The sequence below is a fragment of the Lactuca saligna genome, chromosome 5 (assembly GCF_052625555.1).
Source record: "Lactuca saligna cultivar CGN05327 chromosome 5, ASM5262555v1, whole genome shotgun sequence".
NCBI classification, from domain to species: domain Eukaryota; kingdom Viridiplantae; phylum Streptophyta; class Magnoliopsida; order Asterales; family Asteraceae; genus Lactuca; species Lactuca saligna.
This window is the reverse complement of record NC_136421.1, coordinates 282,097,551-282,111,341: the sequence shown is the minus strand read 5'-3', so window position 1 is coordinate 282,111,341 and position 13,791 is coordinate 282,097,551. Positions and strand designations below refer to the sequence as shown.

General features: G+C 33.7%; 1 protein-coding gene across 1 annotated transcript; it reads right to left on the bottom strand.

The window, feature by feature from the left end:
- Positions 1-11,658: 11,658 nt before the first annotated feature.
- On the bottom strand, positions 11,659-13,791 carry LOC145048022 (Transmembrane proteins 14C). Its single transcript, XM_078996404.1, has 6 exons — positions 13,561-13,791; positions 12,563-12,800; positions 12,334-12,501; positions 12,203-12,249; positions 11,997-12,037; positions 11,659-11,886 (listed from the first exon to the last, which is right to left on the bottom strand). Exons 1-6 carry the CDS (start codon positions 13,654-13,656, stop codon positions 11,793-11,795), a joined length of 684 nt encoding a protein of 227 aa, XP_078852530.1. The 5' UTR covers positions 13,657-13,791; the 3' UTR covers positions 11,659-11,792.

Here is a 13,791-nt window from a genome sequence, read left to right as displayed (position 1 = left end):
TAGAAACGATCGTTTTAAGAAATGAAGTGTTGTCCGATTATCGTTAAATAAAGTGAGTGTATACTCACTTTCATCTTACACATTGATATGAAGTATTTTATATAAAATGTGTGCTATGTGAATATATATTATTTGTTTATTTGAGATGGATGTCGAATGAATGATTTATACAGGTTTTAAATGATTTAAACTATATATGTATTTTATACCTATAATTATGATGGGTAAAATATGGGTAGATTAACGATGAGATAAATGATGAGTTATGAAAGATGAGCGATGATATATGAGTGATAAAATATGGAGAGAAGCGATGAGCCAAGCGACGACCCAAGCGATGTCCCCGTCATTCAACAGAGTATGGATGCCAATCATGGACTAATCTAGATGGCCCATGGAACACTAGCAAACTTGCAACCTATAAGTGTTGTGAACTATATGTTCATCAAATGTACTCTAAAAACCCATTGACATGTATTGCAAGTGGACTCCTGCAAATAATATTGTCGATAATTGACAGCTATGGACTTAGTGCCTGGTGTAAAAACCCTAGCAACGATGTGACATCGTGCCTATTCCTTATGAGGAATCCTTAGGAATGAGTGAAAGATGATTCTTAATAATTGAGAGCTATGGACTTAGCACATCTTGTATAAACCCTGGCAGCTATGGACTTAGTGTCTGTTGTAAAAACCCTGGCGACAATGTGACTTCGTGCCTATTCCTTAGGAGGAATCCTTAGGAATGAGTGATAGATGATTCTTAGGGTAAATCCTTGAGAAATAAAGAATATAATGGGGATGAGTAATTGGGTTAACTGTTTGATGATAAAACATAATAACTTTATTATTGTGGGTTGGAAACCCTATATGCTCACAAGGCTCTTAAGCCTAACCCACTCAAGTTATTTTTACCACAGGTGTCGATACGAAGCTACGTTACACTGAGAGATTAAAGGAGATGTAAAATCACTAGTATAAATGAATGTAAGTTCTGTTTATGCTTATATTTTCTATTGACGATGACATCCCAAAGTTTTAAAATGAATAAAATACATTTCCTCGAAAATGATTTGATAATATATTATCATGTTTTTGGGAACAAATTCCGCAACGTATTTCTTTAAAAGATACTCTGATTTTTAAAATCAAGCATAAACAAATCGGTCTTTTCAGGCCGTGAAATTGGGGATGTCACATGATATCTTGTAGAATGGAGGGATATTTGATCACTTATCATAGGACACGTAACTGACTAGGTCAAAGTTCGACATCGAGTTTTGTAAACTATAATTTGCATATTCGTTTGGAAGTTATACTGGAAATTATAGTTACAGACTTATCCAAGTGGTAGACTATTTAATTGGGTGTATAATCCCATAACTATAGTTGACATATACTTGATATGATAGTAGCACAATCCTTTTTGGTTGCCCTCAAACCTGACAATTGAATAAGATAGCTTTTAAAGAGAGAAAGAGAGATTGATTTATTAATTTATTATATGGGTAATAAATTAATTTGAAATAAAAATAAATAATTTCTTAATATATTATGAGAATTATATATTATTTGGAAATAGTATTATTTAATTAATCATTAACCATACATTCATTGGAATTAATTTTAGGATTAATTGGATTAATTAAAAGTGTAGGGTCTGTTTTGGTTATTTATTGAGAGTCGAGGAAAGGAGTCCATGTACCTTATTGGATGAGGTAGACGAAAATCACTTGGTCAAGCCCAATGAATTTTGTTCAAGCCCCTTGAAATAAGGAATGGGCTGCTTGGTCACCATGCAAAGGGAGGGTTTCCAACTTAAACCATAACTTTGGCACCAAGCTACCTCAACTATAAAACGACCATTAGCCTTAGATGTCTGGATATGACATTCCTCTAGAGGCTTAGGGCCAAAATTTCCACCTCCCCTCTCTCTCTCTCTCTATCTATCTCTCTCTTTAAGCTCCTTGGTAGCTAGGTTTTAGGTGTGAACCATTAGAGGCACAACACTTGTGATGCTTGCTTCCATAAGTCTTTCAAGGAGGAATTCAAGATTGTTTTCTATAACAAACTTTAAGGTAAGTTTCTTATTCTTATGAATTAGTTTTTCATAGGAAAGTTTTGTAGGATGATTATTCATATTATGTTGCTATATGTGAAAGACATAGATCCTATTAAGTTGCATGTGCCCTAATCATTTGAATTTTTTTAAATGTTTTCCACTTTGTGCATTGTAGTTGTAACCCTAATAACCCATCAGGATAGGCTTACATTAGTTATTTCAGGACCTTTTATTTATGTTGTATCTTATGTTCGGATATAATCGAATGACATCCCAAAGGTTTTAATAAAATAACTTTTGTTATTTCAAAAAAATTATTTAACTGGGAACTTCCGCATTTGAATACTTAAAAGTGTAAAGAAATTTTTTAAATTGGTTCTAAAAATGGGGGATGTCACAGTGGGTATCAGAGCATTATCTTAAGCAAAGTAGGAATTTAGGAAATTTCTAGACTTAAACTTAGATACTAAGTATGATCAGTAAGATGTGCGATAGATGCCTTAGGACACTATAGGAAGATGCCTTAACTATGTGCAAAATATATATGGTAGATAGTCTATCTTCTTTGTCCTAAAATTCTCTCCTCTACAGCTTTAGTACTCAAATGCCATGATGATCACAAGGAGAAGTAGAGTCGTCATGAACGATAGAGGTCCAACACGTCAAAACGTTGGAGCAACTGTTGTGTAAATCCCGATGAATGAAGCTCGAGCGATGATGCAAGAAATGCTCAATCAACAGTAATGTGAGCTTAGGGAGTTAATAGCTCATGAGCTAGCTAATATTAAAGGAATAGCACCAGTAGTCAAACAGCTGGTAATTGTTGAAAAATTCAACAATAGACCAATTCCTTCACATGCTACGATGGTCGAAGAAGGAAATAATGATGACTCGGAGAGTTATCAGGGACTGGAGTAGCCTGCAGTTCAGAGAAATGATGATCCTAGAGTCTATTGCAAGTATAAGGATTTTATGACTTGCAATCCATCATCATTTAACAGGAAGGAAGATCCTGTAGGAGTCATGGGTTGGATATCGTAGATGGAGTCGGGTTTCCTGACGTGTGGATGCACTGGAAAGCTACAAACCACCTATGTTGTGGGGCAGTTCAAGGATACAACGATGCATTGGTGGAACACTTTGGGGAAGACTTTGAGCCCCAATAAGATGTTACAACTAACTTGGGACGAAATATTGACCCATTTAAATAGGAAGTTATGTTCAGCTGAGAAGATGCTGGAATTGGAAAATCAATTCCTAGATTTGGAAAAAAGGAAGCATGTCAATGGATGAGTGCACACACTCCTTCACTGTTAAAATGGAGTTTTCCCTACAACTCATTCTAGATGAACTGACAAAGATTGATCGGTATGACAAGGGGCTACCATGGGATTACATTGTACCAGTAAAGCAGGCACCTACCTTTGAAGTGGTCGTTTGGGCTGCAAAGATTGTCAAAGGAATAATTAAGAAAAGAGTTACCGATAAAATTGAGGTTGGTGAGAAGAGAAATGTTGAGGGAAGTAACAACAACAACAAGATTACGAAAACAAATGAAATCTGGATGCAACCAAGAAGGGAAGTGGTGCGACCAGTGCAAGAAGAAGCATTTTAGCGGCTGTGTCGATTGCTTCAAGTGTAAGAAGCCAGGGCATGTTTCCAAAAATTGCGTTGTGAAAGGTATAATTTGTTTTAAATGTGGAGAGGAGGGGCACATGAAGTTGGATTGCATGAAAGCATAGAAGGTGATCCTGGGGATCTTGCCACCAAAGCCCAAGGGTTGGAGCTACCAGATGACCCTTAACGAGGCTAAGGAAGAAACCGATGTTGCTTCAAGTACATTATCAATTAATCAAATTCCTACAAAGATATTATTTCATTCTGGAACAGATCATTCATTTATATCGCATGAATTTGGTAGGAAACTTAGACTATCACCGCTTACACAAAGTACCCCTATCTTAGTAGAAGTAGTTGGAGGTAGGAATATACCTGTTAGCACTAGGTTAGATGTCCTAACTATAGATTTAGATAGGAATAAATTATGTCAAGTGCTTTTACCTTTTGAGTTAACTGAGCTTGACATCATTCTCGACATGGATTGGTTAGGAGAGAACCTCGCAGATATATCTTGTATGGACGGAAGATGGTGCACATCAATCCACCTGGAAGAAAGCCATTCGTCATTTATGGAGATAAGAGTAGTAAGAAGTATGGAATCATCAGGATGATGAAGGCCGAAAGATGCTTATCGAAGGGATGTTAAGCATTCCTAGTATACGTAATCGATGTGAAGAAAGAGAAAAGAGCAATGACTGATATACTTGTGGTGCAAGACATTTCTGAGGTATTTCTAGATGAATGAACGGGATTACCACCAGAGAAGCATATAGAATTTAGAATCAACTTTTTGCCACGCACGATGCTGATTACGAAGGTACCATATAATTAGTGTCGACAGATATGAAGGAGTTAATGACACAACTCCATGAGTTTTTAGACAAAGGTTTTATAAGACCTAGTTCATCACCCTGTGGAGCCCCGGTGCTATTCGTAAAGAAGGACGATACTATAAGAATGTGTATTGACTATCGGGAGATAAACAAAGCTATGATCAACAATAAGTATCATTTACCTTGGATAGATGACATATTTGATCAATTGTAGAGAGCAATGTTTTCTCCAAAATTGATCTCAGGTCAGGTTATCACTAGTTAAGGATTAGGGGGCAAGATATCAAGAAGACAACCTTTATAACCCGATATGGACACTATGAAGTCCTCGTTATGTCATTCGGACTAAAAAATGCTTTAGCAACATTCATGGATCAGATGCATCGAGTTTGTAAACCTTTTCTTGATAAATCAGTAATAGTGTTCATAGATGACATCTTGATTTACTCCAAGAACAATCAAGATCATGGAAAACATCTTCGAGATGTCCTGGAAGTACTTAAGAGGGATAACCATTATGAAAATTTCTCCAAGTGCGAATTTTGGATACGGGAGATTCAGTTCTTAGGTCATGTAGTTAACAAAGAAGTCATTATGGCTGACCCAACAAAGATAGAATATGTAATGAAGTGGGAGACACCAAAGAGTCTTACTAAAATCTATAGTTTTCTGGGATTGGTAGGCTACTATCAAAGATTTATTCAAAATGTCTCTTCTATTGTTGCTCCATTAACAACCCTGGCCAAAAGGGAGTTGTCTATACTTGGAGCGAGAAGCAAGAAATAGCTTTTGGGTGAATTGAAGAAGAGATTGTAGGAGGTACCAATCCTCGTCCTACCAGAAGGAATTAAAGATTCACAGTTTTCAGTGATGCTTCTAAGATTGGATTGGGAAGTGTCCTTACCCAAAGGGACAAAGTAGTAGCTTACGCCTCAAGAAAACTAAAGCCCCATGACACCCACCCTGTATGTTTTAGAGCCAACGATGTTTTGGAGTTCCCTGTATATCTTCCTTGAGGAGGTAAGAAACCTATCTTGTCATGTGATATGTCAAAAACATTTTCGACATCATCCATGGGGGTAACAATTCTTCCAAATTGGTGTGCAATTAATGGTGGCATAGAAAAATTAATTTTTTAATTAATTTTTTTTGTTATGGGGACAGTTGCCCCCGTTGTAGGTCCGCCCCATATCTCAACCTACATACTTGACAATTAGTACATAAAATATTTCCAAAAACATGTAAGAAGTTATTATGTATACAAAAATGGTTCAACCTACATACTTGACAATTAGTACATAAAATATTTCCAAAAACATGTAAGAAGTTATTATGTATACAAAAAGGGTTCAAATATGAATCTTACAAAGATTAGGAAGTAACATAAACTAATTAATACATGGAAAATGACTCAGGAGGGTAACTGATTGTTGATTTTGTTCACATTTGGTCTTTTTCGTTTTTTTATATGCAATATACCATCTAACTTATTGTTTATGTTGACCATAACATTTTTGACCGGTTATTGAAGGTTCCGGGTGTCTTTGTCTTCTCTGGCAACTCTACGGTCACCTTCTCCATCGAAACATGGATATTCTTGCGAGTTATTGGTAAATCAGATGTGTATTGAGGAGCATGTCCTTAAACTTTTATTTGTTCCATTAAAATATTGTTTGACAAGAATCCATTGTCATTTTCCCATACGCCACCATCATCCTTTGTTGTATAAAACAAAATACCATCTAAGAACAATGAAGCTTCGATTTTTTAATACTCCTGAAAACTCTGTGAAATCTAGAACATGTGAAGCTTCGATTTGCAATTTGCAATTTTGATATTTGAAGTTGAACTATGGTTTCAATTTGCGATTTGCTATTTCGATTTTTGCAAGTGAACTAGGGTTTCAATTTTGAAGAACTCATAAGAACAATGAAGCTTTGATTTGCGAGTTTTTTTTTTATATTGGATTTTAGAGCTCGATTTTGTATGAAATGTGTTCTTCGTGTGTGTTCTTCAAATCTAGACACAACTTCCTTAAGCTCGATTTTGCCATCTTGTACAAACGATTTCTGGAAACAATATGTGTAAAATGTTCTTCAAATCTTGAAAGTTCTTCAAATCTAATGAACGATTTCTTGAAACCTTAATCTTCATTCGATTTTAAACCCACGAATCTAGAAGCATTCGAGTTTAAACCCAGAAATTCGGAACTCTTCAACCCTACTGATTTGGAACCCTTCAAACTCGTTGGTTTCAGATGTATGTTCCAGAAATCTACCAAAGATGAACTTGAAATCTGCCATGGATGACCGGAATATTCATGTTTCGTCGGAGTCTCACCAGAGAATGTGACCGGAGAGTCGCTAGAGAGGACAAAGACATTGGAAACCTTCAATGATAGTCGGTCAAAAGGATTATAGTGAACACGAACAACATGTTAGATAGATATATTGCATACAAAAAAAAGGACCAAATGTAAACAAAATCAATAGTTGGTTACAATCTTGAGTCATTTTCCGATCAATATAAGCCTTTGACTCTTCATCAATTATAAAAAAAATTGTAATGTATTACATCATATCCGTCCATTTTCTTTTAATCAAATTTAAGATTGGTTTTGGGTTTCAATGGTTCTTACACATCACACAAAAATTACCGATAAATACTTTCTAACCATCCTTTATTTTTACTGTAATAAGAGTCATTGTGAAACTATTATTGAGATATCGGCTTTTTTTGCCACATACATAAGCCTCACACATTCGTTATACAAAACCTTGATTTTTATTAATCTGCAATATACATATTTTTTTAGTCACAAACATAATTATTACATTTCTCATAATATTGCGGATTGTATGCATGCTACTCTTCTCGACTTGTTCTCTCTAGTTTTGTAGCTTTTTGCATTAAAGGCGTAAGTTCTTATTTCCAAATACCTTTCTATGTACCATCCTACAACATGATTTATGCTTTTGATTTCATATTAGGCAATTGGCTTTCAATTTCTCCTTAACTTGTTCTAAGATTTGTTTTCCTTTCCGTTGTGTATTGCCAACTAGGTATGAAACTCATATATTACATGAGTTTACTTAAAAAAAAAAACTAAATATAAAATTCTAAAATTTGAGAAGTTTGAATTTATATATAAACAAAATGAGAAAAATATTGAATTATAAAAATTAAAGTGTTTTTTTCTTTAAATTTAAACAAATAATTTATATAAATAAATAAAGAAAATTAATGAAGCTTTAATTTATTAATTTTGAAATTAAAATGAAAGTTCATTAAAAAAAATCAATATGCATTTATTAATGTATTTAAATACTATGGAATTTAATACATATAAAACCATAAAATGACATGTGAAAGAAAAATTCAAAATAACCACAAAATGATATTTGATAAGTTGAATGATAGTTTGACAAGTAGAAAAAAAAAACTTTTTATTTATTAGAGAAGATATACATGTCTTCTTTTATTCAACTTGCTTATTATAACAAATAAATAGGGAAAACCTCAGAAAAACCCAACGTATTTTCATTAAATGCTTAAAAAAACCATTATATTATTTTTTTAGTTCACTAAAACCCTTACATTTTCGGAAACTCTTATTTAAGGTTTTTTGACCTCAGAAAAACCTAATATATTTTCATGAAATGATTAAGAAAATCATTATATCATTTTTTTAGTGCATTTAAGCCTCATATTTTTAAATTTTTTTTAATCTAATAGATTGTAATAATCAAAACATTAAGAATCGATTACTTAGCATTTTCGGCTATCTAAGATATACCGAGCTTGATGCCTTCTGTGATTTATTTAAAAAAAAAATACAAGGGTTTTACCAAACAAATAAATAATATAGTGGTTTTTTTAAGATTTTGATGAAAATATGTAGGGTTTTTATAACGTTTTCCCAAATAAATAACCTAACTCATGCAAATTCATTCATTTATTGTTTTGCCCATATACCTTTGTTAAATTATTATGTTAATGTCATTAAAGATAACACACTATTTTTTTTTAGATAAAATACTACTATCATGGGGGCGTTGAGGGGGGGGGGGGGGGGGGTAAAATAGGTAGTTGTACAAGATTCAATTTTTTTTATTTTATATTTTTATTTAAGAATAAAAAATTATAATAAAGATAAGAATCCTTTTTTTTTTGTTCGTTGTGAGCCTTTAAAAATATTTAATTTTTCAGGACCGATTCTGACCGTTATTTTAGAAAAGCACTGTGAGAAGGCAAGCTACTAGAATTTTATGTTGACAAAATACCAAGGTTCTAAAAAGCTCGCCATGGCTCCGCCATTGCGCGCCACGACTCCAAGGTTTACACCTACCGCCAAGCTTTGCCAAAATGCTGCCTAAACTAATATGCATGTATAAAAATGAATAATAGTTGAAAATACATATAAAAATATTAATTATATAGAAAATTGCCGCTTTAAGTCACGCCTTACAAACATCATGACTCGCTAAGGATCACAAAAGCTTGAGGCTTGACATTGCCACCAAGTCACGCCTTTTCAGGTCTAAATAGATTTTTATGGCTAAATGGACCGGAAAGGCCATTTGATTTACACAAAAAAAACGACAAAACTTCAAAAATGGTCCCTGTGGTTTTCGAAAATATCAAGTTTAGTCCCTAAGTTCGATTCACAAATGGTCCCTGTGGTTTCAAAACTTTTAACAAATGATCTTTTTCGCTAACTCCGTTAATATTTAGCCGTTAAGTGAAGGGCATTTCTGTCATTTCATATCCACAGGGGACCATTTATCAAGTTTTGCCTTAATTTTAAAAAAATAATAATAAATATAATTATTTAATATTAAACATCCTCTCTCTCTCTCTCTCTCTCTCTCTCTCTCTCTCTCGTGAATCAAATCACTCTTCGTTGCCCCCACCATCGCATCATTCCTCATCGTTTGTCACCACCAAATTCTACAACCGGGTCCTCTGGTAAACACTCTGATCCCCATCCCATCCTTCTTTTCCTCCCTAAAAGTTCACCAAGAAACGGGGTCTCCGTTTTAGTTACCGGAACAGACATGAAATCGATTAGCAACCCCAATGAAACCATTCACAAAATCAAGAAACAGATTCTCCGTTTTAGTCATCGGAGCAGCCAGAAGACGAAATGGGGACAACCCTCCTCCACCCCTCCTCCTGTTGATCGGAAACAACCAAACACCCCTGAGGATCGTTGCTTCCCTCCACTGCTACTTCGATGTTTCCTTCCATTCCTCCCTCGGGTTTTTCCAATGGAATAGAGAAGGAACGACCAAGGAGGCCACCGGAGCAACCCCCTAGCTATAACAGTCACCCAACATCATAAGTTGCCTTCGTTTTCTTCCTTCATTTTGGCGATTTTCCAAACCCCCCACCGAACCACCTTTGCTTCCATTCTTCTTTCTCCATTCGATCCAGTGTTTCCCATTCCCCTCGATGTAATCGCCGACAACGAGAGAAGAGCCAAGGGGAGTTTACTGGAGATCGACTCCCTTCTTGCGATCTATTTAACCATCAAACCACCATTTTGACTGCTTTCATTCGTTTTCCTTCTTCCCTTTCCCAATCAATGAAGAAGAGGTGTAAACCAACAAGGGGTTATCGGTCTCAACGAACACCCTTTTCCCTCCTCGTGATTTCCCAGCCGCACCGGACCTCCCATCGATATGTCTTTCGTTCGTTTGTTCCTTGCCCAATCTGATGGATACGATGATTATTCAAGGTCAAAGTTGGTTTGGCTTTTTGGGGAAGATGAAGCTATAAGAATACGTATTGTATAAGTCTCAAAGCAATAGGGGGAGAGAGAGAGAGAGAGAGAGGTTAAATTTCTTTCATTTTTCTTTTTCTTTTTTTTATAAAAAAAATTAAGATAATAAGAGAAAACCTCATAAATGGTCCCCGGATATTGAAATGATGAAAATACCCCTCATTTAACGGTAGAAAGCTGACGGAGTTAGGCGAAAGAACTAAACATTAAAAGTTTTGAAACCACAAGGACCATTTGTGAGGTTTTTTGAACTTAGGAACTAAACTTAATATTTTCAGAAACCACAATGACCATTTTTGAAGTTTTGTAAAAAAAACGGGTATTTTTCAGTAAGATATATTTTTCCTAGAAAGCCACAAAACCATATCTTTCTGATTGAATGGACTGGAAAAACTATTGTGTCCCAAACCTCGCTTCGTTCTTTCTTAGACTAATAATTTTTTAAAATTTTTTTTTTATTGAATTATTACTTTTTTATTGGATTATTATATATTAATAAATATTATTTATAATATATAATATTTATATATTAATAAATATTACTTTATTGGATTATTAATTTCTTTTAGTTAATTTTTTAATACATTTTTATTGGATTAATTCTTTTTTACAACACCACCATCATCCTAATTTATTTTAAAAAATCACATCCATCTCAGCACCATCAGACATAAAATGGATCAAGAATCACACGTTGGGTTATAAAAAAAAACTAAAATGGTTAGAAAGAATAACAACGTAACATCAACTTGAAAAACAATAAACTAAATAACCTAATCAACATTTTATTTGGGTTTTAATTGATTTGTGTTTAATTATTGTATAAAAATTTATACTTAGATTTTTAAATGATTATTATGTAATTTTGATTTTTTTTGTATGACGATTTGTATATTTTTATAGTTATTCAATAACTTCATCTATCACAGTTTAGAAGAACATTTATCATTCAATATAATCAACCAAATGTATAATCAAATAACATAATTTCTTTTCCGAACAACGTTTTCACAATCAACATTTTTTCAAAGAACCACCATCAAACAGACCTAACTTTAACTATAAACCCTAAGCCATAAAACTAAAATTCTGTTACTAGCCCATATAATATATTTAGTTGGGCTTTTTTCTTCAACTAGATTATTATGTTTTCCCTTATCGTCTTTTCAATATAATAGCAAACATTATTGTATAAACTTAAATTTATATCAAACAACAAACCTAATTTTTGTGCAATGAGACCATTATAGTTTCTACAACGTTTTACATGTATTGAAAAAAGACTTGTACTATGTCAACGTTTTCAAAATTCTTTCGGGTATTTCTTTAAACAATACAAAAACACAAACATAAAACACATATCCAAACTCTATATCTCATTATCATAATCTATACCGATAAAATTAATCAAATGTATCACACGTTTTTACTAGAAAACATCCCATAATTAACATTTAACAAAAACACAATATTTTATTATTTTATTATTTTCACTACGATTGCGATGCAGCCATAGACTTCACCTTCTTTGGAGGCGGGTTTCCTCCTGACAGCATCACATAAGTATAGAAGCATAACATAGCACCACTGTCAAAGAATAAACACCACATTTTTTTATTTAAAAAAAAAAAAAAGTTAAAATAATAATAATAAAATTTAAGCCTAACAAACAACAATTCTAATTTGCGACTATTTACCTCAAAACAACATGGAATCCGGTTGGTAAAATCTTCTTTGTCTGCAAATTAAAATTACGCGATGTTACGTTTTTTCAAAAAAAATATATTTTTCACGATTTATATCTTCTTTTTACAGAAGATATAAATATAATTATAAATAACAACTTATAAAATTGGAAGACATTTTGATATGAGTTGAATAGTTTAATAGAATCGGAAGTTACCAATGAATAGGTTTGAATGTTCTTCCAAAGGAGCATAGCTGCAATACCTGTAAAATCCTCAAAAGATAATATTTATACTTCACATTTTTCACCTTTGATTTTAGGTTTAATGTAATAAATTCATTATTTACCTGTTTGCCCAAGAATAAATGGTAAGCTGGAATGCCCATTTCTCCATATCTTTAAGCTTAAAAAGCTTAGGGCCATTAAAGCACCTCCATAGAGTCCACCATTTATCAAAGAAGCAGGATTTCTTGAAAAAATAAACCCCAAAACCCCCCCACTAAAAACAATGCCACCTACAGAGAGATAAAAATGAATTTGTATATATTATCAGATGTAGCAATAAGAAGAACTCACCATATGGAAGTCCAAAACAGAAATCATGAATCTTTGCTGATCGTTTTTGTTCAGAGACTACATGTTCCTCTGGTTCATTAATCTCTTCTCCATTGACAACTTCTACTGTGCTTGAATTGGCTTTCACTACAATATCATTATGTGATTTTGATGCAGCAGTTTTATGATATAAAGCTGAACTAATCTCTGAACTATATGCTTTTATGGCATGTCCATCATTGTTCATCACCATTAACACCTGAAAAACATTAGATTTCTTGAATTACCAGTTATTCCAAGGGGAAGAAAGTACAGAAAATTTGTATTTAAGAAAAAGAACATCCAGAAGAAATGTGTTAATGGCTTCTGGTATACATTGCATAAAGAAAACAAAATAAGATTTCTTAAGGAATCAAGAAGAGTATGATGAGTTGAGAACAGATGGACATTACAAGTTTGTGATCATATGTTTCAATGAACTCATAATGATTTCGACCCAAGCATTTCTGTTGTTGTCCATCTAATCAATAACCATTCTCCTAGAAAACCCTAGCAAACCCTAATTGACTTTTTAGCTGATTTTGATTTATCTTCATGCCCACTATTTCCAAATAAAGGTGCTCGTTCGTTTGAAGGTCAAAAGGACTAGTTTTCAACTTCGACATCTATATAAACCTTTAGATCTAAATGCAATCAACTCCAAAATCAAAATTGCTTACAACTGCAATAACTTCATAGCCTGATTAGCTGAGTTTAAAAGCCAGAAAATTTGAGTTTATAGGTCAAAGTCTGTATTTTTCCTGAAGCAAATGGAGCCCATTTCATCGCTAACATAAAAAACCACACGTTTGACGTCGCTTAATACCTGTAGGATCTTTATACTTCTCAACCCTAATGATCGTACCTTACTAATAATCAATTGATTCATATAGAAATTCGCATACATATGCAGTTCATTATGTAAGTTCACAAAACCAAATTGTTAAGCTCGAGACACGAAGATTGAAACAATCAAATACCTTGGAACGGAGAAGGTGGGGGTGTGATCGAGCACGGAGATGTAATCTGTTGTAAGCCATGGAGAAACATGATGTTTGAGAGATTACTGAAGACATGTTGCACCGATTATCGCAAATACTTTCTGAATCTCGAAACAGAATTGTTGAAGGGAAGATTTAGGCGTTTTTTTAATGGATGTTTATGTTCCTCGGTCTCGTTTGGACAGCGCTGAATTTTGAGGGGGGTAGTTG

Excerpts from the sequence above, each read along its gene's own strand:
- LOC145048022 (XM_078996404.1), bottom strand. The coding sequence starts at position 13,656 with ATGTCTTCAGTAATCTCTCAAACATCATGTTTCTCCATGGCTTACAAC. Across the intron at positions 12,250-12,333 it reads ATTTATTCTTGGGCAAACAG|GTATTGCAGCTATGCTCCTT; the intron begins GTAAATAATGAA and ends AGGATTTTACAG. Across the intron at positions 11,887-11,996 it reads GGATTCCATGTTGTTTTGAG|TGGTGCTATGTTATGCTTCT; the intron begins GTAAATAGTCGC and ends ATTCTTTGACAG.